Source organism: Eulemur rufifrons, chromosome 24 (genome assembly GCF_041146395.1).
Source record: "Eulemur rufifrons isolate Redbay chromosome 24, OSU_ERuf_1, whole genome shotgun sequence".
Classification (NCBI taxonomy): Eukaryota; Metazoa; Chordata; class Mammalia; order Primates; family Lemuridae; genus Eulemur; species Eulemur rufifrons.
In genome coordinates this window covers 10,199,752-10,227,464 of record NC_091006.1, presented here as the reverse complement: position 1 = coordinate 10,227,464, position 27,713 = coordinate 10,199,752, and the positions used below count along the sequence as shown (strand labels likewise).

The 27,713-nt window shown below is 54.3% G+C and overlaps 2 protein-coding genes across 2 annotated transcripts; one reads left to right on the top strand and one right to left on the bottom strand.

Annotated features, from left to right (window-relative positions):
* Positions 1 to 12,622: 12,622 nt before the first annotated feature.
* Positions 12,623 to 15,092, bottom strand: BLOC1S3 (biogenesis of lysosomal organelles complex 1 subunit 3). Its single transcript, XM_069457430.1, has 2 exons — positions 15,064 to 15,092; positions 12,623 to 14,597 (listed from the first exon to the last, which is right to left on the bottom strand). Exon 2 carries the CDS (start codon positions 14,586 to 14,588, stop codon positions 13,986 to 13,988), a length of 603 nt encoding a protein of 200 aa, XP_069313531.1. The 5' UTR covers positions 14,589 to 14,597; positions 15,064 to 15,092; the 3' UTR covers positions 12,623 to 13,985.
* Positions 15,093 to 15,681: 589 nt separating this feature from the next.
* TRAPPC6A (trafficking protein particle complex subunit 6A) lies at positions 15,682 to 27,009 on the top strand. Its single transcript, XM_069457951.1, is given in 8 exon segments — positions 15,682 to 15,777; positions 24,927 to 24,994; positions 25,186 to 25,265; positions 25,268 to 25,302; positions 25,879 to 25,933; positions 25,936 to 25,961; positions 26,090 to 26,183; positions 26,944 to 27,009. Coding segments are annotated over 8 exon segments (486 nt in total). The 3' UTR covers positions 26,976 to 27,009.
* Positions 27,010 to 27,713: the final 704 nt, after the last annotated feature.

The following is a 27,713-nucleotide window of genomic DNA, read 5'->3' as shown; positions in this document are numbered from 1 at the left end:
AGTAGCTGGTCCAAACTTTGCGTTCTCCCCAAGCCAGCCGCTGAAGCAGACCGATGTAACACCTAGGCCGGTTTTACCCAGCAGCTGCTGAAACTGCCTGCCGAGACTCCAAGACTGGTTTTGCCTTCCGCCCTCACGCACCAATCAGAGCTCGCCCGCTGCCCAACGCTGCTCTCGTGCCAGTGAACTTTCTTTCAAAACAGTGCATCTCATTTCTCTTTCTAATAAAACTCCCAATTTTCCCTTTGTTCTTTGTACATACTGCAGACCCACCAGTCTGGGTGTATGCCCCAAACTGCAGTTCTGCGATTCCCAGATGAAATGTTTAATTTAGAGATTCATCTCTATGTCTTATTTTGACTGCAACAAACCTTTCCCCCTATATTGCCAGGAAGATGATGGGATGGCTGCGGGTAGTCTAGGGCAAGCTTTCGCCTCTAGACGTGTCCCATAGCATATTTCTCATGTCAGTTGGACCCTGTGGCAGGACAAAGCCAGGACTATACCATAACCACTCCCCCCACCCACACCGCTAGTCCACCTCCGTGCTGCCCACGCTGGGGCTGCTCTTGTGTTACACGGTCATGAGACCCAGCACCTCTCCCCATCTGTCACCGAGCCCTAGTCACCAGCCCCACCCTCGTCTTCCAGCCTGTGACGTTTCACATCCAGCTACTCTTCTGTCCCTCCCTGGTGAGGGGCGACCCTCCATCCCACACGGCGCCTTGCAGCCAGAGAGTGATTTCACAGCCAGAGAGGACTCCTAGACATCCCCTTAGGTGACCCAGACTTATTTCCATTTTGTGGCAGCTCCTGAAGGTGACATGTCTGGGGAAACGGAATAGCTGGCGTTGCCACAGTTTCCCTCCCACCTGGAACCCTTGAGGCGTAGTCTCTGCCCACTGGGAAGTCAGCCCGAGCTGCCGAATTTACAGCTGTCACCAAGGCTGCCACACAGGCCACGGGAAGAACTGCCACTGTCTACACCGACCCCAGATACGCCTCGGGCGTCTGCCATGCAGTCCGCACAGGCCAGAAATCCCTCGGATCTTCCCCTCCCTTAGCTCTCCCACTGCCCAGGGCGCGTAGCTGCCACCCTACTGCGGGCTACTCACCTGCCTGCTAAAATCGCCATCGCTCCCTGCCCAGCCACACTACGGAGCCTGATGCTGTCTCTCCAGGGAACCACAGGGCCGACAAGGCTGCTAAAAATGCCGCTGAAAACACACAACCCCAACCTTTCTCCTCCCGGTTCATAAACCTGCCCTTGTCTCTGGCTGGTGTTATTATCAGGCAAATGCTCCACAATATGAAAAAGACACATCTTGGCTGGAAAAAAAAAAGAAAGAAAGAAAGAAAGAAAGAAAAAGACAAAGGGACACGAAAGGATTTCAAACAACTATCAGACGAGTTGTGCTTTGAGCCAAATGACCTCTTGTGGCCCCTTTCTGTTGGCCTTTGGTTCGCACTCACCTCCCATGGAATGGGATGAATGTGTCGCTGGGGGATGGTTAAGGTACTAAAAGACAATTGGTTCTGCCCTGGCACGTACAGAATTTCTGACCAAATTACTTCCCAGTGCACTGTTTGCAAATGTTACCAAGTTCTTGGAGGAAAACAGCACACTTCGGGGAATCCTCCAAGGCCCACACGGCCCCTTACAGCACTTCAAGTGGATTTATAGATTCAAACCTCTATAGATTGAATCCGACCAAGGAACAGGAGAAATAAATATAAATATTGACGTTACCGAGCAATGGGCTCACTGTCCGCTGTCCGACACACATGGGAACCAACACTATGGCACTGTCTTTTGAGAAAAGAAAAAGCTTCATCGAAAGTCAGCTGGCAGGGATTTCAGGAGGCAACACTCAAATCCGTCTCCCCAATCTGAGGGTGGGTCAAACATTTATGGCATTTCTAACTAGTCCCAGGTGCTACCAACGCAGTCGTTCTGCCAGGCTGGCGGTGTTGACAATTAGGAGGTTTTAAGAGCTTTAGCTCTTTCCCATTGCCTATGCCTGGGTGACACGACTTGCGATCTTGGCACTGCCCCATCTGTGACAACTTAATCCGTTTGAGCTGGTCTTGAGATTACCTTTACAGCAGAAATAAACCACTTGCTTCCAAAAACTCTAGGGTACTCATTAAAATTTGGTACCATCTGCAATCATCAGGGCAAGTGGAACATAAAAATTTTAACAGAAAAAGGACTTTAGGAAAAAAAATCTGTCCAGAAACTGGATTTACATGGCCAGAAGTATTACCCTCAGCCCTTATGAAAATCTGGGATGCTCCAACAGGGAGACATGATGTTTTGGGAAAATCCCGAGACAATATAGAACAACTGCCCCCGCCCCCAAATTGAGATGTCGCTGAGAGACCAAAGAATGACTCGGACAAGTCCAGCTTGGCGGGTTAGATGAGTTTATTCGAGGTTACTTATAGAGGCACTCGCTCCTAGTTAAGACAGGAATCCTCCTGGCACTCAGTCCTGGGGGGCGGCAGAAGTTCTTTGGAGAATAAGATGGGTACCCCGTGATGTTGCTTTAAATCTCTTCGCAGTGAGTGACTCAGAGCTGGTACATTGTGTCATCGTATGCTCACTTTGCGACAAATCAAGCATGCACAGAACAAACATCATGGCCTTCACACAACCCGTGTTATGTTAATGATAATTCTCCACTAGGTGGAGATTTGAGTATTACGATCAGCTAAAGCGTATTATAGGTCAGCTAGAGCAGTTCCAGAGCAGTCAGGGCTGGTTTACACCAGTTCCCTCTGCCTCAGGAAAGTGCTGAGGTGCATCTCTGGTGCCTTGTAACTACCTTGTGGCATTTGTTTAATCTATTTTGTTGAGTGCTCCAAGGTAGCACAGCACAGCGTTTCTCTTTGTGTTGGGGGGAACTTGCATTTTTCTCGCACATGAATTAACCCCGTTGGAAATACTGTTTGGGTGCCCTGTGCCTACTGGACAGAATGGACGTTACAGAGACTCGAGTGAACCGTTTGATGCTGTGACTAGCCAGAGACAAGAACGCACTCGTGGCTTACAGCACGTCATCAACAGGTAAAAGGGGCATCTCCACCAACAGAGAAGCCTTATCATCCCTTTTGACCAGGAGAACTCATGTACGTCAAGGTTTTTAGAAGGAAGTACACACTGTCACCTCGATGGGAAGGACCTTGGGAAGTTCTCCTGGCCACCGACACTGCCGTCAAAAGAAGAGAGATCCTCCCGGGTTCATATGAGCTATGCCAGGTTAGAGCCAGGTAATAATTCTCAGGACACCTGAGAGGCTATCCCTACAGGTGATCGCAAATGAGGGATTGCCACAGCCAGTTCCCGGGCTCCTGAAGCAGGTAAGGCCATGAAGTCGGTAGATTTTTCCCAAGGTCGCAGATCAAGAACTTCATCTCCACCTTTTTCTTTTTCTCTTCCCTTGAAGTCCACCTGCAGGGGGCAGGAGGCGCAGGGGGTACCTCCCTTGACCTTTTAAATGAAAGCTTCTCCTTTTCTCCCACTAATGGGAAGATCGCCCCACTCTGTCCTATTCTCTCTAATCCTCCACTATGGACTCTCTTTAGAACTGTAACCTGCTTCTACTAATGCTTACTGTTTTTTCAACAAGTCAAGCACAAACTTGTACCCCCTTGCACCCATCTTCCGAACTCTGGCCATGTCAACTGATCAGTGTGACTGCTGATTATGTCAATATCTAATAGGGCAAAGGAACTTGAGCTAGTTTTTGTTCCTGCCAATGTGAGGACCTATTGGACCAACTACGGAAGATGGATCCACAAAAGAATACGGCATCCACAACAAAACCCAACATCTACTTCTGGTGAGTTAATTTGGCCCCAAAAAACTTCCATGGAAGCTCAAGAACTGTCCCTTGCTTGCGTAAAATCATTGAAAAGGAATGTTTCTCTATGACGTTGGACCTTTCCTAGGTGACATATTATAATAAGGCAATACTGCAACCAAACGCTGTGATTGGATTCCACAGGCAACATCCTCAAACTTCTCTCTGGGGACATTAGTGGTTCTAGCACTGACATTTAAGAAAAAACACGTGCCGGGTCACCAGATATTTTGGTTAGTTCACAGGCCACCCATGTACAACCTGAAGTAGCTCAGCTGTTCCCATGATTAGGCTGCCAAACACCTCAAATTTTGTATGGGTAGACCAAAAGTCTGCACTAACTTGGTCAGGTGACAAAGCCAAAGCGTGGGTCTCTTTAGGTAAAATATTTTGCAACCTATTCTGCTCTTACAGGCTGACAGGAACACGTGGAAAACGGAGGTGCACAAATGTCAATGTGACCAATGACAAAAGTCGTGAAATGACCTGGACTTGAGGAAGTGAAGGTTCCACTCTGCCCTTGACTGTGAACACTGGTCTTTTTGTCTTATGTGGGGATAATGTTAATAAAGTGTTCTCACCTAAATGGTCAGAATGATGTGGACTCCCTCTGTCACCAGATAGGTACCTCAAGTGCCAGCCGAATTACAAATTTGAGATCCTTCATTCATAAGATTGTGCCACACAAACGTACCAAGTGAGACGACAGAAAACCCACTTGCGTGTTGCCACTCCAAGTTCTCTTTGGGGTTGAGAACTTTATTCTCAACTTTCAGAACTTATGGTTTGGAAAAGGCAATCCTAAACTTTTCCAAGGTAATAAAACAAGAGTTTAATACCACTGCACAAATATTGCAACACTCCAATCAGAAATTAATAGTTTAAATAAAAAGGTTTTAGCTTCCACTGCACTCTGTCACTGGGGTATATGCTGACTGCCTCACTGGGCAATCACTGTGCGATCGTTGATGACAAATACTGCTTCTATGTGCAGCACACTGGGCAAATGTGTAATACACTATTTGGATCTTTTTTTTTTTTTTTTGAGACAGAGTCTCGCTCTGTTGCCCGGGTTAGAGTGCCATGTCATCAAGCTCACAGCAACCTCAAACTCCTGGGCTCAAGTGATCCTCCTGCATCAGCTTCCCAAGTAGCTGGGACTACAGGCATGCGCCACCATACCTGGCTAATTTTTTTCTATATATATTTTTAACTGTCCAGATCATTTCTTTCTATTTTTTTAGTAGAGGCGAGGTCTCGCTCTTGCTCAGGCTGGTCTTGAACTCCTGAGCTCAAAGGATCCGCCCGTCTTAGCCTCCCAGAGTGCCAGGATTACAGGCATGAGCCACCGCGCCTGGCCTATTTGCATATTTTAAAACAGCAAATAAACACTCTTCATCAAATAAATGAGCTTTAGCCATTGTGTTGGACTGAACTCTTCCCAGGACTGGAAGGCTGGTTTAACCGGATGTGGGGAAGTTTGTTTAGATTTGTTCTTTTCTGCTTGTTTATCCTTATTCTAATCTATGTTCTCTTCTCTCTTTTGCAGATCTCTTACCCATCAGCTACTATCCCGAATCTTTTCTCCACAGCCATTAACTCGACTTTTATTTTAATACATGAAGTTTCAGACAGGATCGTGGAGGCTAAAGCAACTCCATCTTGGATGCCAATCCATCGTGTTGATGTCTGATCAACCCCAGTTCCGGCAATGCCCCTAAGATTTTTAATTTATCAACTATTTGCTGTAAATCCTGCCCTTAGGCAAATTCCTTTGGAAGCACGTAGTTCCCTACGGTATATAAGCTCTGGGTCTGGGAGGTGACATGGAGGTGACATGGACACTTATGTGCTGAATTGGATAAAGAGTTGTAAATTACAAAACTGTCTCTTTAAAACACCCCCCACTCCTGTTGGAGAACTAGGACCTGCGTCCCCCGACTCAGCCCAGTGGTCAGGAGGGGCAGGGAAATGTCTTTTGTACTTTGTGCCACAGGAGATGACTCAAGGCAATTGTCTGGGTGGAGGTCACGAGATCATTTTAGTTGAAGATGGAATGAATCCAGGTGGAGGTCACCGGATTGCTTTGTCTGAAAATGGGATTAATCCGGGCGGAGGTCACGAGATTGTTTTAACCTGAGATGCATCAGAGCTGAGGTCATGAGATTGTCTTAGCCAAAGATGGGACTGAGCAGAACCTGTAAAAGCTCTGTACTTCTGCTCAGAAGCGGACGTTGGTACTTTGAGATGGGAGTCTGCCAACCTCCTCATTTACAGAAAATTAATAAACTCCTCTTTCCTCCTCCAACCACTTGTCCTTGTTTTTCTGGTGCGCGGCCTCGGGGACAAGTGCTGGACAATCGTTTCAGTAACAATCCTTTGCTTCTGGTATAGGGACGGCATCTTTCACATGGGAATTTCATCTCCTTTTAGGAAACAGAAGGAAGGGAGTGGTCTGAATGTTTACGTCCCCTGCAAAATTCACGTCAAATCTCCAACCAACCAGGTTGGAGTTTGCTGTGGGTCATCGCCTGCCATGTTGACATTTGCACACCTCCAGCTTCCATTTGTCCCTGTCAGTCTGTGGGAGCAGAACGGCCTGTGAAATGTCTCATATAGGAGGCCTGTGGTTTGGCTTTGGCAGCTGCAAAGCGTGGTTTCATCACCTGACCAAGGTGGTCCAGATTTTCAGTTTACCCACACACAATCTTTGGTGTTTGGCAGCTCGGTTAGGGGAACAGCTGAGCTGCTTCACTTTGCACAGGGCCGGCTTGGGAGCCAGCTGTTACATCTGGTGATTTGGCAATGTTTATGCCATCAGAGTCGGCGCCAGGGCCATCTGTGACCTTCGTGAGAGGCTCGAGGAGGCCGCCTGTGGCATCAAACCGCAGGGTTTCATTGCAATATCGCCTCGGCATGCTGCCCAGGCACGGTCCAGCACCAGGCCTGTCTTCAATACAAAGGGCACAGTCCCTTCTAATGACTTTACCTGAGCAAAGGACAGTCCTTGCATCCCCATAGAGCTTTTTCCCATGTCCCCTTAACTCCTCAAAAGAAGCAGAGGAACACCGTGTCCTTGGTCGTGGATGTCACACCTCGTCATCCATCCATTTTCTGGAGTTGGTCAACCAGGTGCTCACATTGGCAGGAATAAAAATGAGCTCTGATTATTTTGCATGACCACATAAACTGCAATCAGATTCATTAGTTATCATGGCTGGGATTTAAAAAAACTAGTGCAGGGCCTGGCGCGGTGGCTCATGCCTGTAATCCTAGCACTCTGGGAGGCCAAGGAGGGTGGATTGTTTGAGCTCAGGAGTTCGAGACCAGCCTGAGCAAGAGTGAGACCCCGTCTCTACTAAAAATAGAAATTAGCTGGACAACTAAAAATATATAGAAAAAATTAGCCGGATGTGGTGGTGCATGCCTGTAGTCCCAGCTACTCGGGAGGCTGAGGCAGGAGGATTGCTTAAGCCCAAGAGTTTGAGGTTGCTGTGAGGTAGGGTGACGCCACGGCACTCTAGCCCAGATGACAGAGTGAGACTCTGTCTAAAAAAAAAAAAAAAAAAACTAGTGCAAGGGAGTGTTGGGTCTGCACTTGATCTGTTGAGAAAATAGTAAGGGTTAGCAAGAGGGAGACACAGTTTGAAAAACAGCCCACAATAAAGGACCAGAGAGAGAACAGGACAGATTGATACAACGAATCTCTAGCCAGTCTTTCAATAAATGGCCAAACAAGTGAGGGAAAAGAAGGGAGGGCCTCAGTGAAAAGGGAGAGACTCTTGGTTTTTTTGCAGTAGGGAGTCTTAAAGGGGGAAGAAAATGGAGGAAAACAAAGTCTCTAGAGCCAGGCTCTTGGGAAAAGCTGTCTACCTTGTGATGTCGTCTGCTTCCAGGGCCTGGCAATTCACCCTGGAAATCCTTTAAGGTCACCTGCAGGGATGGTCTCTACTTGTCCTGGGAGTGCTGTTCGAGGTCTGGTTTGGTGTGGCTCACGTGAATCCAGAAGGATTTCTCTTTTATTTTGATGGCAGTGTAGGTGACCAGTGGTGCTTCCTAAGGTCCTTCCCATAGTGGTGACAGGATGTGCTTTCTTCTAAAACCTTTGATGTGCACTCGATCTCCAGGCCGACAGGGATGACAAGGCTGCTGGTTGGTGGAGCTGCATCTCTTTTACCTGTTGATGACATGCTCCAAGTATACTAGTTAGTTCCTGTATGCAGCTAGTCAGAGCATCAAATTGTTCACTCACAACATAATGACTCCACTCACCCATGACTCATCCCAACGTCCACTTGGTTCAGGAATGGAAGGTTTAGAGAGGTCAGTAGGTGCAGGGCATCCAAACAGTGCTTCCAAATAGGTTAATCCATGTGTCCTATTTGAAGTAACTGGATTTTTATAAGGGCCAAGGGTGATGCTTCTGGTCATTTAGGTCCAGTTTCTTAGCCAATTTTTCCTAAATTTGTTTTATTTCTAAATTTTTACCTTGCATTTGACCTGAGGATTGGGGATGATACAGAGTATAAAGACTATTTTTTTTTTTTTTTTGAGACAGAGTCTCGCTCTGTCATCTGGGCTAGAGTGCCGTGGCATCAGCCTAGCTCACAGCAACCTCAAACTCCTGGGCTCAAGTGATTCTCCTGCATCAGCCACCCGAGTAGCTGGGACTACAGCAGCGAGCCACCACGCCCGGCTAATTTTTCTATTTTTAGTAGAGACAGGGTCTCGCTCTTGTTCAGGCTGGTCCAGAACCCCTGAGCTCAAGCAATCCTCCTGCCTCGGCCTCCCAGAGTGCTAGGATTACAGTTGTGAGCCACTGCGCCTGGCCTGTTTGTTTTGAGTGAGGGTCTTGCTCTGTCACCCCAGCTAGAATGCAGTGGTGTCATCATAGCTTGCTGCAACCTCAAACTCTTGGGCTCAAATGATCCTCCTGCCTCAGCCACCCAAGTAGGTGGGACTACAGGCACATGCCAGCATGCCTGGCTAATTTTTCTTTTTTGGTAGAGGTGGGAGTCTCACTACGTTGTTCAGACTGGTCTCAAACTCCTGGCCTCAAGGAGGCCTTGCTTGAGTGCCTTGGGAGGCCTCAAGCAATCCTCCTGCTTTGGCCTCCCAAGGCACTAGGATTACAGGTATGAGCCACTGAGCCCAGCCAGGGTATAAAGTTTGAATGAGTACCCCAACATTTTTGCAAGCAAGTGGTGTATCACTGCTATAAAATGAGTTTCTTGGTGGTTCAATCCATAAAGAAAGGCACAGTGAGTGTTAAGAAAGTCTACTGAGGATATTGGGATATTGGGGTGGCCTAAAACATGGGCAACGAAATAGTTCACCCAAGGACTCCCACAGCTTGAGTAGAATCAGAGGTGACAGGTAGAGACACATCCTCTGAGTGGATGGACGGTAGAGAAATTCTCACCCATGTCAATTAAGAAGTCCAGTTCCCAATACTCTACTGTCAGTTTACTAGTAGGGTCTAGGGTGGAACTAGGGGGTCCCCAACCCCATCAGTGGATGGGGTACAGTCCCACAGAAGGGGGAAATGGATCTTCTGTGGATCTTGGGGTCCAGGGAGATTGTTATATAAGCTTTCCTTTCTCTTGCGTGCAGGGAGATTGTTTTTCCAATATCTGGCTTTTCACAATATCTGCAGATGTCTGGTGGCAAACAGGGAAGACTCCTTGGCTGGCTGGAAAGGGGAGTGGGTTTTGAGTTTCCTCTGGAGTCCTGCCTTTGTTTTTGTAACTACTAAGTTTAAGTTTCAAGGCAAATATAGGACAGTTCATTTTAATCCTTCCCCCCCCCCCCCCCCCCCCCGCCCAAGCTGTTTTCATAGAATTGCACAATTGCTTCTAGAATGACGCTGAGAAACAGACCTGTCCCGCCCATGACACTATGTTGGATTTGCCTCTTTATATCAGGGAGAGGATATTCTAGCAAGGCAGCAATGAAAAGATTTCTGTGTTCTAGGGCTTCAGGGTTAATGCAGTGCACCTTGGAAAATCTGAGGTTTCCTTTACTTCCAACTGCAGAATCCAACCTTAGACCACTCCCACCTTAGGGAGAAAGGCCTCTGTTATTGCCCCTCTGAGACCCCAAATATCTGCCTCTAGATGATCCATTTCTTGGTCATTGGTAGGTCCCAGGGAGGAATTCCGGCCACTGGTTCCCTCTGTGGTCGGGGGTGGGTGGGGGCTCCCCCTCCAGGCCATTTGACCTGTCCCGTAAACATAGCACGAAGGAGACCACCCCTCAGTAGCCAGTCAAGAGTTCGATGAATGGGGCCAAGAACAGCCTAATCATTCTAACTCCTCTCTAAATTGGGTAGGATCTTCTCAAAGTTGGGGGCAAAGGGGCTTTGTAATTTTTAAAAATCTGCTGCTGTCCCGGGGATGTGAATTCTCCGTGGTTGGGGGTCCAGGATCCATTTTTAGGGGCACCGCACAGGCAGTTCTGGAGCTGACAGGATTGGACTACAGAGCCCCTGGAAGTGGGAGGTGTCGACCTAAAAGGAAGACGCCAAGCAGAAATTAATACGATTTAATTGGGCCAAGGTTGTGGACCGCAGCCCCGGACACACTGCCAACTTGCCTTGGGGGATGTTCCGGAGAACAAAGGAGAGGCTCAATTTTTAAAGAAATATGGACAAATCAGGACGGGGGCGATCACGAAAGTTGTTCATCAGGAGTCCTCATTGGTTTACAGAAATAACGGCGGTCAGTGAATGGCTACGCGTTGTTGCTTCTTGGCATCCCTTAGTCCAGAGCCCACATAACACCTGGCTTTAAAAGGTAATTATTTAGCTCAAGGGGGAGTGACATGGCACTGCTGTTACATTTTAAGTGCCTCTCTGGGCCTGATATTTGAAAAGGGCTCCCATTCCTCAGATAAAAAGATGTTTTTCTTTGTTCTTTTCCCCTTTTGATCAAAAATCTTTCTTCTTGAAAGCAGTGATGATCAAAATCTGAGTGTCGAGGTGTCCCTTGTTGCCGGGAAGGGTCATTCCAGAATAGTCCTGTCCCACTTTGGGGGGAAAGAGGAGATATCTCAGTGAGGACATTTCAGGAGCACCCAAACTGGGATGGCATTGCAGCGTGGCAAAAATGAGCCCCCGAGCAAGTCATTGGTTCATACAGCTGCTGTCACTTGTGGCATCGTCCCCAGTCTTTGCTTTAGAATTCCATGATTTCCGTTTTCTTGGACAAAGGATAACAGTGATGAGGCACAGGGTGTCCCAGTGCAGGGAGGAAGTCCCCTGAACGTGCCAAGTGGGTTTGTGGCTTCTCGCCGGAAAGAATTTGAGAGTGACAGAAAGTTTATTGAGAGAGAGACAGACAGCAGATGATCCTATTCCACAGAGTAGTGGTCCTCCCCTAGCAGGAAGGGAACCCTTTGTGGAGCAATGATAACATTTTTAACTGTTTTCAAAAAGCCCCATTGGGAAACAGCCATATGTGACAAGTGATGTCTTGAGGTCAGGTCAGCCCAAGCTGGTCTTGAACTCCCAGCCTCAAGTGATCCTCTGGCCTCAGCCTCCCAAAGTGCTGGGATTACAAGCATGAGCCACCACCGCACCTGGCCTTAATCTGCTATAATTCTACGTGGCTTCAGTTGAACATGGGTTTCTTTGCTTCAACCAGAGCCTGGTTTCAGCTCCTTTCTAGGCTTGGAGTTTCCTGGACCATTCTGCACGGGTACATCAGACCCGAAGGCAGGGCTGTGCTTATGGACCTCCTGGGGAGAAAGCCCCCCACCTCCCCACCCAGAGCCCAATCTGAGATGGTAAGTTTCCTAGCCATCCCTCCATGGCACCAACCAGACTTTTTCCTGCCAAATTCTTTCCCTGAAATTGTCGCTTTTCAAAGGACCGAATTTCATGCAGAGGCCTCTGTTTCTTTCCAAACAGCCTAGCCAGCTGTGAAAACCCACGGCCCTGTGTCTCCATGTTGCCAAATTCTGTCAGGCCAACTGAACTGAAGCTACCTCTGCAGTTTAGCCTGAGTTTCCTATGTTCTCTTCTGAGCTCAGCCGTACATTGAAAAGAATGTGTTGTGTTGATTTTTAAATTAACATTTCTGGGTATTTTTCAGACTCAACCACATTGCAGAACATCAGTCTCAGCGTCTCCTTCACAAAACACACACCTAATGGTGTCATTGTCTGCTTACTAGTTGCTCAATAAAGACCAAGAATCCTTTTTTTTTCTTTTTTCCCCCAAATTACTTCTCACCTAAGAATCTTCACTTCACCCTCCTTCATCTGGTCGCTGCTGGTACCACAGTCACCTCGCCCACCTCCACTGCTTTCTACTCCAGGCAGAGAGCAGAAGCCACCTTCTTCTGTTACCTAAGTAAGTCATGCTCCCTGTGACTCAGAGCCTTTGCATATGCTGTTCCCTCTGCCTGCAGCTCTTTTCCATCCCACTCCCATTTCACCTTTTCACACCTTCCAGGCTCAGCTCCTATGTCACTCATCGCTTCCTCTAGGAAGCCACCTGAGTCCCCCTCCCCAGATTAGGTCAGACAGACCCTGTTACACCTTCATAAAGCTCCTGTACTTCATGGCTCTAATCACAGTGCCAGGAAAGTTATATCTAAACTACCAATTATGACTGCCAGAACTATTTATGAGCACATTTTATTACTGTCACCCCCGCTGAACCATGAGCTCTATGAGGGCAGGGACTGGCTGTTGCAGCCCCAGCACCCAGCACGGGCCACATACCCTAAGACTGTGTGTTGGACTGATGAGATACAAATAAATACAGAACCAGGGTGAAAATCTCGGGGCCCTGATTTCCCAACGACAGCTTCACCTTCATTAGGCCAGGCACGGAGGTCTTGGGACCTTCAGTCCCAGAGAAATCACCAACCAATCCGCCCCCAGCTTAGATGGGGAGAGAAGAGGAAGCGACCACAGGGGTAAATGTTTAGAGTTTTAATGAGAGCTCCTCCCCACTTCTCCATCCTGCAGGTTCAGAGCTGGCTTCAGGTTGGGAGCGGGGGCGGGGGTGGTACAAGGCTGGGGGAGAAAGAGTATGTGGCTGAGGAACTACAACTGGGAGCACAGGAGGGAGCAGGTGAGAAGGAGCAGAGAGGGGCTGCTAACCCCAACCCCTGAGCTCAGTCAGAAACCCCGGTCCTTTCAGCATCCGGGAGCCAAGACAGCGAAATCAGAGCATGTCCTTCTTATCTGCAAAGTGGTGTCAGCTCGTGACCAGAGCACCAGGGCGGGGCTGAATTGGGCCCTAAGTGCCTTGAAGGGTGTCACTTTAGCTCTGGGGAGTCAGGAGGGGGTGCCACCTCGGCCTAGAGAACTGAGAGGGAGCATCCTCTTGGTCTGGAGGGGCTGGAGGATCCCCTTGGGTCAGGAGGGAGCATCCTTCTGGGCCTGAGGAAGGAAACCATAGGGGATCACAGAGCTCGTGATTAGACAGGTAGTATGAGCAGGATGGGAAAAGCAAAAAGGAGCAAAACCTACCCTAAGGGTACAGCTGAACTCAGGAAGCAAGACCAGGCTGAGAGCAGGGAGCTAAGCCCAAGGAGGAGGAGTTAGGAAAGGCAGAGCAAGAACTAGAACCAGATGGAACCAGTGGACCAGAAAAAGGACCCTGCCCAGGAGGGGAAATTCTGGAAGTGGAGCTAGGACCAGAGGTATAGGCAAGGGAGTGCGGGAAGATGGCAGGGAATCTGTGCCAGATCCTGCGGGTCCCGTGGGAAAAACCAGGACAAGTATTGTGAGCAGAAACCAAACTCAGAAAGGCAGAGAGCTAGGAAAGATGCCAGTGAGCCCCAGGTGGAAACAGACGGGGGGAGCAACTACTTGCCAGGGGCTGGAGCCGCGCCTCAGGGGCAGGCTCAGAACCAGGGGTCAGAGCCAGGCCCCAGTGCCACGTCCAGGGTCAGGACCCCCTAGGGGAACCACATCCAAGGGTAGTGGAGAGCTGGTCTCCACGGCAGAGGGTGACCTATACCCAACACACAGTATTATCCAGGGGGGTGGAGTTAGTTCCATGGGTGACAGCAAGATAAGGGCTGGGGGTGACAGAGCCAGGTCCCACAGGCGGCAAGACCTATTCCCAAGTGGCAGAGTCAAGTGGGGGGAGTAGAGTTATCGCTAGGCCCGCGGCCCAGGGTCTTGCTCGGGCTCGGTCCCCGGCACGCCACGGATGTCCGGCAGCAGACGGCAGCCAGCCACTATGTCCAGGCGTTCAGCCAGCGCGCAAAGGTCCCCTCGAGCCAGGCGCACACTATGAGCCGCCGCCAACCCCGCGGCCTGGGCGGCAGCCAGCCTGCTGGCCAGGGCAGCCACATCGCGGCCCGCACGGCGGTACACGCCGCTCACGGCAGCCGCCACATCGTGGTCCAGCCTTGCCTGGCTCTCGGCCAGCCGGAGCTGCAGCAGCGAGCGCGCAGGGGCGGGTGCCGGGGCCTCCTCCGCGGCCCAGGCCTCCCCCGCCGACTCCCGTTGCACCACTAGCGGAGGCAGGTCCCTCGGCGCCGCAGTCGGCTCCGGGTCCGAGTCCGAGTCGGTTTCTGCGGCCTCCCCGGCCACCCGCAGCCCTGTGGGGCGGCCGCGCGTAGGGCCCGAAGGCCCCAGGTACAGCTCCTCCTCCTCCGACGAGGACGCGGAGAGCTCCGAATCGGTCTCGGCCGCCTCCCCCGGCACCATGGTCTCTGGCCTCCGCGGCGGCCTCCGCCGACGACCCTGGGACGCCATGAAGCCGAGCTAGGGGAGAAAAGGGGCGAAGGAACAGCATGAAAGCCGGGCGCCTGCGGTGGTTAAAGGCGCAAGTCCTGGATTCCCAGCCCCTCCTCCGATTCTCTTAGCGCTTTGGGGCCAACTGCTTCCCCCATCTGGGCCTCAGTTTCCTCTTCTGTAAACTGGGTGATGACGGGGGCGCTACCAGACGCCAGGCTCTTCAGTGTACAGATGGGGAAACTGAGGACCAGCTCGATGAAGGGTGTGGGGCCTGAGTTTCCACAGCCCCAAACTGAGTTATTTCCGAATTTGCCTCCCAGCCCAGGCCACACCCTCTACACGGTCCACCAGGCCTGTCCCAGACCCGGAAGCACGCGGGCTCGTGAGCTGCTCAGCGGCCAGTGCCAGAGTCATAGGAAGGGTGACAGTCCAGCTGGACTCAGGAGGGTGTACTAATTAATGGGGCGGCGGGCGCTGTCGCCGAAGACCGTACCGGGTCACCGAAGCTCAGAGCCCGCGGGATCCGCTACCCAGACAAATTGAAGCGTCTTCACCCTGGGAGGTGGACGGCTGCGGCCCCAACCAATAGGGGAGCGGGTTGGGCGGGCATTGGCGGCCAAGTCACGTGGGGTCGCTCGGCTACCAACCAGGAAGCAAGTTCTCAGAACCAGCTTTGAGGGCATGTGCGCAGCCGAGTCACGTGAACGGAGGTACCACCAATAGAAAAGAGGTAGGGCTGGCTCTTCCGGGTTGTGCTGCGAGGAAAGTCTGTAGTGGACAAACAGGGGTTTAAAGAACCGAGTATGTCACGTGCAGCCAGTGGTTAGGCCAATGGGAATGCTCGAGGACCCGGAAACAGGGAAGGAACAGAGGTGAGGGCGGAAGATGCTGTCCCGTATAGCCAATGAAAGGCGGGGTGGGCGCTCCCCCTAGTCTTCCATACTCACGCGCGCACCGCGTGAGCCCGGAGAGGGAAGGCGGGGCTAGTCTCAAACACCAATGGAAGCAGGAGTAGGCAGGCTCCTGCCCAGACGCAGGAGGCGGGGCTTACCCAGCCTGGCCAATGAGAGTAGGAAGCGGTGGGCGGTCTTTAGGAGCGCGAGGCTGGTGCATGGCGGCTGCTGTGCTGTTCGAGTTTTTGCACGCGGAGATGGTAGCGGAGCTGGGGGCTCGCGACCCCGACCCCGACCCCGACCCCGGCCCTGGGGTGAGCGCCGGGCCCTGCGGGGAGGAGGCAGGGACCGCAACAGGATGGCCTCAGGGAGCGCAGAGGGCGCGTCAGCCGCCCGGGTTCGAACCCCGGCCCCGCCCCTGCCTCGCTGGGCGACCTCTGGCGCTGGCTTCTTCCTCTGTAAAGTGGGGTTCGCGACAGTGCTGGCCTCACGGGTTGTAGAATTGAGCGAGATGACTCAGGGTAAAGCCTTTAGCTCAAGGCCTGAGTAAGCGGTTAGTAATTATAATCTATTATTGGACATGTACTGAGGACTCGCCTCTGCCACTCACTAGGTGTACGACCCAATTACTTAATCTTTGTGTGCCTCAGTTTCCTCCTTTGTTAAATGGGCATCATAACAGTACCTAAGTCTCAGAGTGGAACATTTATTCATTCGACAACCACTTACTGAGCGCCGGTTGTATTCTAGGCACTGTTCTAAGACAGACAAAATCCCTGTCCTGAAGCTTACATTTTTAGTAGGGGAGTCAGACAGAAAGTAAATTGAAATATGCCATCAGCTAGTGCGAAGTTCTATAAAGAAAACCAGTAGAGTCATGGAAAGAAGAGGGATGGGGTGGTGGATGATGGGGAAAAGCCTTTCTGACAAAGAGAAGGGAGAGAACAAGTCGGTGGATAAGTGGAGTGAAGGGACTCCAGAAAGAGGGAACAATAGATTCAAATCCCTTAGGTGAGAGCATGTTTGGTATTTTGGAAGTTGGTCCTTATGAAGAATAAATGGGTTAAAACTGTAAAGCATTTAGTGCAATGTCTAACACATAGCCCTCAAAACATGGGAGCTCTTGTTACAAAATCTCTTACCAAGAAGAAAGGCTGGGAAGCTGCTTAATAAAAATGGGGGCTGTGGTCACTTTTTTCATCATTACTATTACTATGACTACTGTCATCATCTATATGCAAGACATTTTGATTGGCTCAGGTTTCCTTCCCAGATTAGGAACCCTAGGGAGGGTGTTACTTGTTATCTCAATGTACAGATGCTTCGAGACTTATGATGGGGTGATGTAAGTTGTAATGTTGTATGTCAAAAATGCATTTAATAATAATACACCAATGCACCTAACCTACTAAACATCATAGCTTAGCCTAGCCCGCCTTAAGCCTGTTCAGAACACTTATATTAGCCTACAGTTGAGCAAAATCATCCAACAAAACCTATTTTATAATAAAGTGTTGAATATCTCATGTAATTTATTGACTGCTGTACTGAAAGGGAAAAACAGAATGGTTGTGTGGGTACTCAAAGTACAGTTTCTAGTAAGTTAAACCATTGTGAGTCAGGGACTGTCTGTGGTTTCTTCTGCATTCATTCATCCATTCATTCAACAAACTTTTACTAAGACTTGCAAAGGGCCAGGCCCTCCTTTAAGCTTTGGAGATTACTCAGTGAACCAGACAAAACGCCTTGCCCTCCTCTCAGTACCTCATCCTTGCTGGCTCTCAAAGCGGAAACCCAGGAGTCCCGACATCTGCCTTTTCTCCCTCACCTTCTGGTTTCTAAACATGTGTCCCATCTGTCCCCTCCCCTTGTCCCGGCTCCCTCCTCTTTGCCCCTGTGAAATGAGCCTGCTCTCTGTTTTCTTGGCTCAGCTCACTTGTCAACTCTTCACCGAGTTAGCACCTTTTAGTCTTAGTCTTTCAGATGTGGACTCAAATTCCCCTTCCTCAGGGAAGCCCTCCCTGACCCCCCGTCTAGTGAGGGTCTCCCTTAGACATTCTCACAGCCCCCTTCCTGACTTTTTCCTTGGTAGCCTTTATCACACTCAGCAAGGATATATCCGTATGATCTTTTGATTCATATCTGTCTCCTCTGCCAGACTGTGTGCTGCGTGTGGGCTGGCCCCAGGTCTGTGTTGATCACCACCTGTATACTCTAGCACATAGTGGGTCCTCAGCGTGGATTTGTCAATGAAGTTAATGCAGATCCTATGCTGTGGAGGTCGGGGGTGGGGGAGACTGGGATTCATCTAGTATTATAACCAGTAATAGCTGCTACCATGTACGAGCGTTTCCCGTGTGTTCTCATGGCTTTACACTCTTTTTTTTTTTGACAGAGTCTCACTTTGTTGCCCAGGCTAGAGTGAGTGCCGTGGCGTCAGCCTAGCTCACAGCAACCTCAAACTCCTGGGCTCAAGTGATCCTCCTGCCTCAGCCTCCCGAGTAGCTGGGACTACAGGCATGCGCCACTATGCCCGGCTAATTTTTCTATATATATATTTTTAGTTGTCCATATAATTTTTTTCTATTTTTAGTAGAGACGGGGTCTCGCTCTTGCTCAGGCTGGTCTCGAACTCCTGACCTTGAGCGATCCACCCGCCTCGGCCTCCCAGAGTGCTAGGATTACAGGCGTGAGCCACCGCGCCCGGCCGGCTTTACACTCTTGATTTCATTTGATCCTCCTAACAACCCAAAGAGGTCGGCGTGATCCTCCCCACTTTGTAGGTGAGGCTTTGATGGACGGAGTTCCTTGCTCTCAAGTGGCAGAGCCAGGAATGTAACCAGGCATCCCAGCTCCAAAGTCTGTGCCGTAAACTCCCGCTTGCATTTCCCAGTGTGTTCCCTGGAACTCTCCAGAAGGATTTTAATGGGTTTCTGTGGTCAAGCGAGTGTGGGAAACGCTGGCTTATTCAGCCTTGCTCACCCCAGGGCTTTCAGAGCACACAGACATGGGCAGGGTGCCCTACCCAGCTGCCTCTGGGCTTCCCGTGCTGGGGTCCTACACCAGAGATTCTGATGGCACTCAGCTGGGCCTTTCTGTGTCGTGGCTTGAGAAAGGAAGGGCCTTTCCTGAGGCCACAGAGTGACAATCAAAGGGAAAATCAGAACTCAAGAGTCTGGCTCCAGAGCTTGTTGGTAGCACCGGTGGGTCTGCCCCTCCCACCGGCTCCAGAGTTCCTAGAGGACAGGGATGATGGCTCCTTCATCTCTGTCCCCACAGCACAAGTGCCCAGGAGCAGCAGACAGCGTGTGGGGCAGGGCGGTTACTTATGGCGGCTGAATGGCTCTCCTGGGTTGTCACAGGTGGTTCAGTGGAAGGCTGGCCAGAGGGGCCAGGAGGGCAAAGGGCCTTTATTCTCAAAGCAGGAAAAGCCTTTGGAGGAAGAGGCTGTGGTTTCTCTCCCTCAGGAGCTTTGAAGATAAAGAGAGCCTTTGGGCAAAGGCGCCAATTCCTGAGTGCTGTCTCCACCGTGGTGACACCAGGCCCTGGAAGGGGGCTGGAGAACAGCCCTTCCGGGCCAGGCCTTCATCCTCCACGGCCAGAGAATGGGCGTGGGCAGCCCCTTTGAGTGGGGTCCGGGGCGAGTGGAGCAGCGGTGCCTGTTCCTGGCAGAGAGGACACGGCGCTGAGGTGCAGTGCTGTGCATCTGACCGCAGCGAGAACCACAGAAGGGTTTAAACTGAGTTATGTGGCCGGGCGAGGTGGCTCATGCCTATAATCCCAGCACTCTGGGAGGCTGAGGAGGGAGGATCGCTTGAGGCCAGGAGTTTGGGACCAGCTTGGGCAACATAGTGAGACCTCATCTCTACAAAAAATTTAAAAATTAGCCGGGCGTGGTGGTGCGTGCCTATAGTCTCAGCAACTTAGGGTGGGGGGGGGGTGCTGAGGCAGGAGGATCCCTTGAGACCAGGAGTTTGAGGCTACAGTGAGCTATGATCGGGCCACTGCACTGCAGCCTGGGTGACAGAGCAAGACCCTGTCTCTTAAAAAAACAAAAAAACTGAGGCATGCAGGGCTCAGGGCCCATATTTACATTTAGAAAGACCTCCCTGCCACATGAACGGGACAGGATGTGCTGGGAAGGCGCTGCTGCTGCTGCAGGAGCCCATCGGGCTCAACCTGAGGGCGGAGGGAGGGCAGGGAGAGGTCTGAGAGTTGAGTGGACAGAAGGTGGGATGTGGGGTTGCTCGGGATGCCTTGGAGCAAAGTCCAGGGAGATGGGGGTGGGGGCAGCTGTGCTGGTGTCCCCGCTCCCACGCCTCACTCTCCTGTTCACTGGCTGGTGCTGCTTTTGGGTCTTCCTGGGCCATTCCCCCAACCAAGACATCTCCTCTCTCCGTGCTTTTCTTAAGGGAAGAACCAGGGCTGCTCCTTCCCTGCCCCGCCGCCCCCCCCCAAACAGGGTGAGCCTCTGCCCAGGAGGGAGCAGGGGCCTCAGGCAGGAAGAGCCCAGCTCACAGCCCCCACTCGGAGTCCCTCCTGCTTCATCCAGAATGTTCTCTGTTTTCTCAAGCCTCAGGATGTTTCAGGGCTTTGGTTTGTTTGTTTTTCTTTTCTTTCTATTTTTTTTTTTTTTGAGACAGAGTCTCGCTCTGTCATCTGGGCTAGAGTGCCGTGGCGTCAGCCTAGCTCACAGCAACCTCAAACTCCTAGGCTCAGGCGATCCTCCTGCCTCAGCCTCCCAAGTAGCTGGGACTACAGGGGCATGCCACCACGCTGGCTATTTTTTTCTGTTTCTAGTAGAGATGGGGTCTTGCTCAGGCTGGTCTCAAACTCCTGAGCTCAAGCGATCTACCCGCTTCAGCCTCCCAGAGTGCTGGGATTACAGGCGGGAGCCACCGCGCCTGGGGGGTTTGCTTGTTTTTCATTCATCCTCCTTGGAGCTCCGTGGCCCTTTCAGTCTGAACACGTGAACCTTCCTTTAGCTCAGGACATTTTTCTCTTATCTCTTTGATTATTTCTTCTATGGATACATTGGTACTCGTGTGTCCTTTGGGGGCTCAGATGACTATGATACTTTGTGGATCCCTTCTATGCGTCTTATAACCCTGCTCTCATTTTTTCTTTTACTTCTGTGTTTTTTCTCACCGCCCTGCGAGGTGTTATCTATCTTACACATTTGTCTATTATTCAGCTCCTTGTTAACAAGTGTTTATTTTGGCCACCATGTTGTTCATTTCCAGGAACTTTCCTTTGTGTCTGATTGTTCCTTCCTGTTTGGTGGATGCCATCAGTAGCGACGCTGATAAGGCTTCTCTGAGGGTTCCCCTCTCTTCCTCGCATTATCTCGTTTCCTCCCAGTCGGTTGTTGTGTAAACTCACAGCAGCGGTGGCCTGAGGGGTGAGCCCCAGACAGGCACTGACTCAAGGCTGGGCTGTGGCAGAGTCACAGGAATGGGAGTGTCCCCACCTGGCCAGCCCTTCTGTTCTGAAGAATGATAAACCCCTAATCTCTGAAGAGTTTTTGCAGGGACGTCTGTCTGTCTGTCGGGGAGACAGGCTGTGATGGAGGCAGGTGGGCGCGTCCCCCTTCCTCCTTTCTGCCGAGTCACCTGCTCATCCTCTGCCCAGCCCTGCCCACTTCCTCTTCCTGTCCCTCCTGCCATTATTGCCCGTAGCCTGGCCACTCCCAGGCTTCTTGGTTCAGCAGATACGCAGTCCGCCTGGGGGACAGTGGGGCCGACAGTCACAACAGCTATGGATCGAGCTGCTGCCACATGCCAGTCACGCCACCTCTGTGAGCAGGGACGGCCATTGGCCCTGTCGCACATGTGCAGAAACTGAGGCACGGGCCAGCTAGATAACTGCCTGAGGTCCCGCATCCAGTAGGTGGTGGAGCCAGGATCCACACCCAGGCGGTCTGAAGTTCATGGAAGGAAAACGTGCTCTTGCTGGAAATGCTTCCAGACTTCCCTCCACGCCCCCGGCCCGGCTTTCCCTCTGGGGGTCGCTGTGCCGGCTGCCACCCGGGCTCGGGGTGCTTCCCAGCCCGCTGCTCCTGCTGCGTAGCACCCCCTTTCCCTTCAGACGCAGCGCAGATGGGCGTCCTTGGGGACCGCCCCAGCCCTCCCGGCACAGCTTCCTCCCTTTTGGCAGTCACCGCGACTGCAGCGAAGCCACCCATTCCATCCTTAGTCCTCGCCGGCTCCGCGCCTAGAACGCCAGCTCCAGCAGGGCAGGGACTGTCTGTGCCCCACAGTGGCCCACATTCAGGCAACATGTGTCGCACTGGCCCTCGGGTTGGCTGCTCTTGCCCGCAGGGGAGAATGCACCCGCCAGCCTGGGCTGCAGGCCCTGCCCCTCCTGCCTCACCAGCCCACCCTTGGGCTTGAGCTTCGTTCTCGGCGGGCTAGGCTTTTTGGTGCTGGGTTTGCCCTGCTCTGTGCTCCCTGGGTCCCCTTGCATTCAGCGTCCCAGCCCTCCCACCAGATTGTCAGTTGGCGTCATCTGGGCACCTGTCACCCCCACCAGGTATGGGAGAGGAGCTCCTGGAGGACATCCAGGAAGTGTCTGTGGCATGAACAAGGGACAGCGGAGTGTCCTCATGAGCAGGGACACAGATGCCCTCTGGCAGAGTGGAGCCCAGGCCCTGCTTCCAGCTGTCCTCAGGGAGGGGGTGACACAGGGGCAGTAGCCCCGCCCCGCTGGGCTGCTCCCGGTGCTGGGATACGTCTGCCCACAGAACAGAGCAGCTTCCGTCGTGGGGCTTTCCTTGCGGCCAAGGGCTTCGTCCCTCATCAGCCCAGGGCTGTCTCCTCGTGTGGCAGACGTAGGCTGTGAGTGACCACGGTGGCAAGGCTTCCTGAGCGCGGCTCGAGGCGCTTGGCTTGCACTGACCAGCCCCTGCCCTCATGAGGCTCCCAGGGGGTCGCTGCTGTTAACGCTTTCCTCCTTTTACATATGAGGAAACTGAGGCACGGGCAATTAGCCACCGCCCCAGGTGCCACACCTGGGAAGCGTTGGGGCAGATCTGGACACAGGCAGTGGCTCCAAACCCCTGCACTGAAGCCACAGACAGGGACCCACGGGCAGGGACCTCCCTCCCGTGCCACCGTGCAGATGATGGCTATTTCCCCCTTGCCCTGTCTCTTATGCCCCCGCACTCATCTCCTGTGCGTCGTTCGTCATCACACCCTCCCCTGGGCCCTTCCTGTGTGGCCGGCCCTGCTGTGCCTGAGGAAGGGAGCCGGTGACACCAGAGCGGGCCAGTGCAGTCCAACAGGAAGCTGTGTCATCACCCGGGCAGGCCGGGCCTCGTGAGGGGGCAGGCAGAGGAGGGGGCACCTGGTTTGAAATGTGGGCAGCTCTGCTCAGGACCCCCGATCCCAGCACCGTCCCCCCCAGGAGGGACTCACCTCCAGAGTGGCAGGGCAGCCGAGCTGTGTCCCGCCCGCCCGTCCACCTTCCAGGTTTGAAAGACGCCCCCTGGCCGAGGCGCCTTTGGTGGGTTCCAGGTGTGAAATGCAGCCTGATGGGCTCGCTGAGGTTAGATGAGCCTTTACAGAAAGCACCTGGCACAGGCTACACAGCAGGTCCTCGCATAGCGTCATTTTGTTAAAATGCTGATGAGAAAAACAAACCATTTCCCTGGGGCTGGGGCTGCACGTTCTCCCCACGTCTGCACAGGTTTTCTCCACGTGCTCGTCCCCTCCCGCATCCCAGAGGTGGCCGTTAGGTGAATCGATCTGTCATCGTGGGTGCGTGTGTGTGAGCGTGCCCTGCGGTGGGACAGCGCCTCGCCCGGGGCCGGCTCCCACCTGGCTCCCTGAGCTGCGGGGACAGGCTCTGGCCACCTGCGGCCCCGAACTGGAATGAGTGGGTAATTAATTATCTTACTTGTTTTCATTCCATCTTCCATAAATGTACGTGTAGTGCACGTTTAGGTCAATGTATAATGTCCAGAAGTGGTTTGGTCTTTATTCAGAAGTTTGGTGAGGTTTTTGTGACCGGAAATACGAGGTGGGAGCTTCCCTCTTGTTTATACCAATTAGCCCATCGTCAGATTGGTTTCATTGCCCGGCCTCTCACTTAGAGTGGCCGTGATGACATTCGGGGAGGACTTACTCTGTGCTCAAAGCCTGAATCTCCACTTCAGTCGCCTCTGTTTACGAAGCACCTCCCAAGTGCCAGGCCCTGTGCTGGCTGCTGAGGGCCACCCTCACAGGGCTGTGTCCTCAACCAGTGACAGTGCAGAGTGGCCAGGGCTGGGGTGGAGGACCGGACCTGGGAGGGAGGCAAGGAAGGCTTCTGGAGTCGGCAGAGGGAGCAGTGAGTGGAAAGGCCCAGAAGCCTGAGCCTTCCTGGCCGTGGGCACCCAGTGTTGCAGGGGGCAGAGGACCGGGTGGTGGAGGGTGGCCAGGGCTGGGGAGGCCACATGAAGCCCACTGAGGGGGTGGGACACCCTCTCCAGGGCAGGAGCTGAGTGGAAAATTCCCATCCGCCATTCAGATGGCTCCATCGCTCATCTGGCCCTGGAGGGAAGAAGACCACGGTGGCCATTTCCCGAGGGAAGATGGTGGCCAGGTGGTGGCCAAAGGACAGAGAGGAAGAGGTGGGAGGGGCTCGGGCCAGTGACTGCAGCTCCTGAGAGGACCCAGCGGGAGGGCGAACTTCCTCCCTCTTGGGGTTCCAACTCCGCCTCTTCCCTGTCCCCCACTTCTGGTCTGCGGGGCTCTCAGGAGCATGGTGCCTCATGCCATGAGCCGTCCTGGGTGCCCCCAATCTGGGCGCCCCCCTCCCCAGCTCACTCCAGGTCAGCCAAGTAAAAGAATCCACAGACCTCCTCGCCTGCCGCCGTGCTGGCCACACACAGGCACGTGGACAGATGCCAGGTGCAGCCTCCTGCTGTCCCCGCCGTGCTGCCTCACAGTGACAGCGAAGCCCCTCCTACCGTGGACCCTGGCCTGCCCTCCCCAGGCCCCCACGTGTCCCTCCCAGGGACCTTGGCCAGTATGATAAGGCACAGTGCTCACAGTTGACTTCCAAGCCCCCCTTCCTGAGGCCCAGCCGCGCTCTCGCCACAGACCCTTGGGCAGGTCACCTGGAGCCTCTTGGGGGGTCACAATGCCACCTCACAGGGCGTTGGAAGGAATCACACTGAAGGCGCTGGCAGTTCTCAGTGGGTGTTTTCGGGAGAGGAGGGGGAAGGGAGCCTGGGACGCCCACCATGCTCCTGGAGCAAGGGGAAGCCAGGCCTGGGGTCGGTGGGCGTCCGGGGAGCCCGCGAGCTGTGCAGAGGCGGATGTGGGAGCAGGCGGGTGCCTGGAGGCCCGGCCCTGCCCAGGCTGTGCAGAAGCTCCCCCACCCCAGGGCCCCCCACCCCTGAACTGACAGGCACAGGCAAGGCCGTCTTGGAGTCCCGTTACAGAGGCTCCCAGCTGAGCCTCTCTTTCTGGCCTTCTAGGGACAGAAGAGGAGCCTGTCCGTCCTGGAGGGCACAGGCTTCCGCGTGGGCCAGGCTCTGGGTGAGAGGTGAGACCAGCCCCACCCCCCCACCCCACCCCCCCGGCCTGCCCCCACCTCGGCTGGCAGGGGCGGGGGGCGGTTTGCACTGCCCTGCCCGGCCTCCTCCCTCTTCCTCACCCCACGGTGTCCCCCAACTCCCACCCCCCGCCCCAGCTCCACGCACCAGCCTGGCCCAAGTGTCTGGCCCTGCCCCCCAGGCTGCCCCGGGAGACTCCGGCCTTCAGGGAGGAGCTGGATGCCCTAAAGTTCCTGTGCAAAGACCTGTGGGTGGCCGTGTTCCCAAAGAGGTGGACAGCCTGTGCACCAACCACCAGGTGGGTGCGCCCCGCGCCCCTCCCGGCCCCTTGACACCCCTGACTGGCGGCAGAGGTTGAAACCAGGGAGGGCCGAGGAGCGGAATCCCCTGTTGCTGGGTGGCAGGGACCCAGGTGTCCCATCCGCAGCTGCGGCCCTTCTCAGGTTCTCTGTCCAATCCTCTAAGGGAAGCCAGGTGGCTGCAGAGGGGCTGCGGGCAGAAGGTCCCTGGTGGTGGCAGTGCCCGTCAGAGATGCTGCTCTGTCTCCATCTGGCCCCAGCTCCCGGAGAGCCCACGCCGTGCCCGGCTGCTCGGGGGGGCCAGGTCCCCAGGTTGTCACCGCAACCCTGGGAGGCAGGGACTGTTTCCCGGGAAGCCACGCAGACACAGGGCAGGACCACAGGTGGGCACCAACCCCAAGTGGGGAAGCCTTGGGCGCTTCCCCAACTCTGAAGTAGGGGCGGCCACGGTGGTCTTGAGGGGGGCAGTCCTCCCAGAGCCCAGCCCTGTGGGGCGGCTGCTGGGTCCTGGCTTCCCCTCCCCCCCACCACAAATGTACAGGCCCAGCCCCGACCGGCCTCTCCTCGACCCCCAGGGGACCTACGTCCTGCAGGACAACAGCTTCCCTCTCCTCATCTCGATGGCCTTGGGCCGCAGTACCTGGAGGAAGCACCCCAGGTATGGGGTGGGGGCACTTCCCCCACGCTGCCTCCCCCTGGCTACTGACCCCCCAGTGAGGCCTCTCCCCAGGCCCTGGGCGGTGGCCTCCCCTCTCCTCCCACAACCGTCTGTGTCCCCTGCCCCAGTTCCTGGCCTTCACCTGCGGCCTCCTGCAAGGCGCCCTCCGTACCCAAGGCTTCCAGAGCTTGGTCACCTCCTCCGTGGCAACCCTGCCCGCCTGTGAGTCACGGGGAGGGGCGGATTCTCCTCATCCTTGTGTGCTGGGGGCTCCAGAGCTCTCCCTGCCCTGCGTGGGTGCCAGGGAGGCAGGCCCAGGCTGCCATGCCCCATTTTACAGACGGGGACTTGGGGGCCAGAGAGCTTATGTCACCCGCTCAGGCCACACAGCTTGTGCAGGCCCGTCTGTGACCCTGGCTGCTTCGTTGGCGGGTGCCATCCCTGAGGAAAGAACACTCCAGAGACTTCTAACATGTCTTCCCAGTGCGGGAACCCAGGTGGACATAGAGAGGTCACCCCGGTCGATGCTGCAGTGGGGGCTGAGACGGCCAGGCGGCGTGGCACTCGCGGCCTGTCAGACGAGCTGGAGCCCCATTCCTCCTGGGGGCAGCCTGCCCCAGAGCCTGCAGCCAAGCCACCTCCCCGCCCCCAGTCATCTTCCCTCTGCGAGTTCCCCAGGCCCCCTCTGCGGGGACCCGGGGCCCCAGAGGGCAGGACTGCCCAACGCATGCCACAGGAGCCTGCGCTGGGCCCCTCCCCGGGCCTACACGCGTGGCCTCAGTGCACCTAGTTACTCACACAGCCCTGGGACGCAGGCCACGCAGGCCAGGTGGGCGGGAGCACCACCCTTTAACTGTGAGGAAACTGAGGCCCGGCCCAGGCTGTCAGTGCGGGCTGGGATGAACATCTCTGAGCTGTCCCGGCGCCCTCCACCTCTGCCCCTGGCCCCAGCCTCGAGCTGAAGCCATCCCTTCTCTTGCAGGTAAGTTCCAGGTGGTGGTCCAGGAATCCTGAGGGGCCCCACGCCCCGGCCAGCCGAGCCCCAAAGCTGCCCTGGCCCTTGGCCCAGGGCCCCAGGGCCACTGCCTTTGGGGCCGGTGGTGGGGACACCAGGCTCTGGAGTCACACGTGCTCAAGAAGTGGGTACCAAAGGGAGGGGTGGTGTCACAGGAGACAATAAAGGTTGTGTGTGTGGAATCAGAGTCAGAGGGGGGCATCTAAGGAGCGACTGTCACAGGTGCCGTGGGGAAGGGAGGTACCCCCTGCAGCCCCCCAACCCTCAGACCCTGCCCCTCCGGGCCCCCTCCACTCCCAGCCCCGGCCTGGAGCTTGTCACCTCCCTCCCTGCACACCTGGCAGGGGGAGGGTGGCCCCCGGTGGCAGCACACAGAACCGAGCCTCGCCCTGGGGAGCAGGGCTGGGCGTGCAGAGGACAGGCAGGGGCGGGCTGGGGCTGCCAGGGCTGAGCACAGACGGGGGGACGGACACCCTCCCCTCTTCCCTCCACCCCCAACACGCCGCAGACACACTTCACGTGCCTGGCAGATGAGTCCTGCCCGGCACTGTGGCCCGTCCGCCCTCACCGTGCCACCGCCTCCCCCTGCTGCCTCCTCCCCTGTCTGCATTTGTAGCATCTGGGGCTGCCACACACCTGGACTTGTGCTTGGGCTCTGCCACCACTGCCTGATGCGGGTAAGTACCCCGGCTTCAGAGCTGTGAACCGAGGCTGGGGGTAAGACCCACATGGGACAA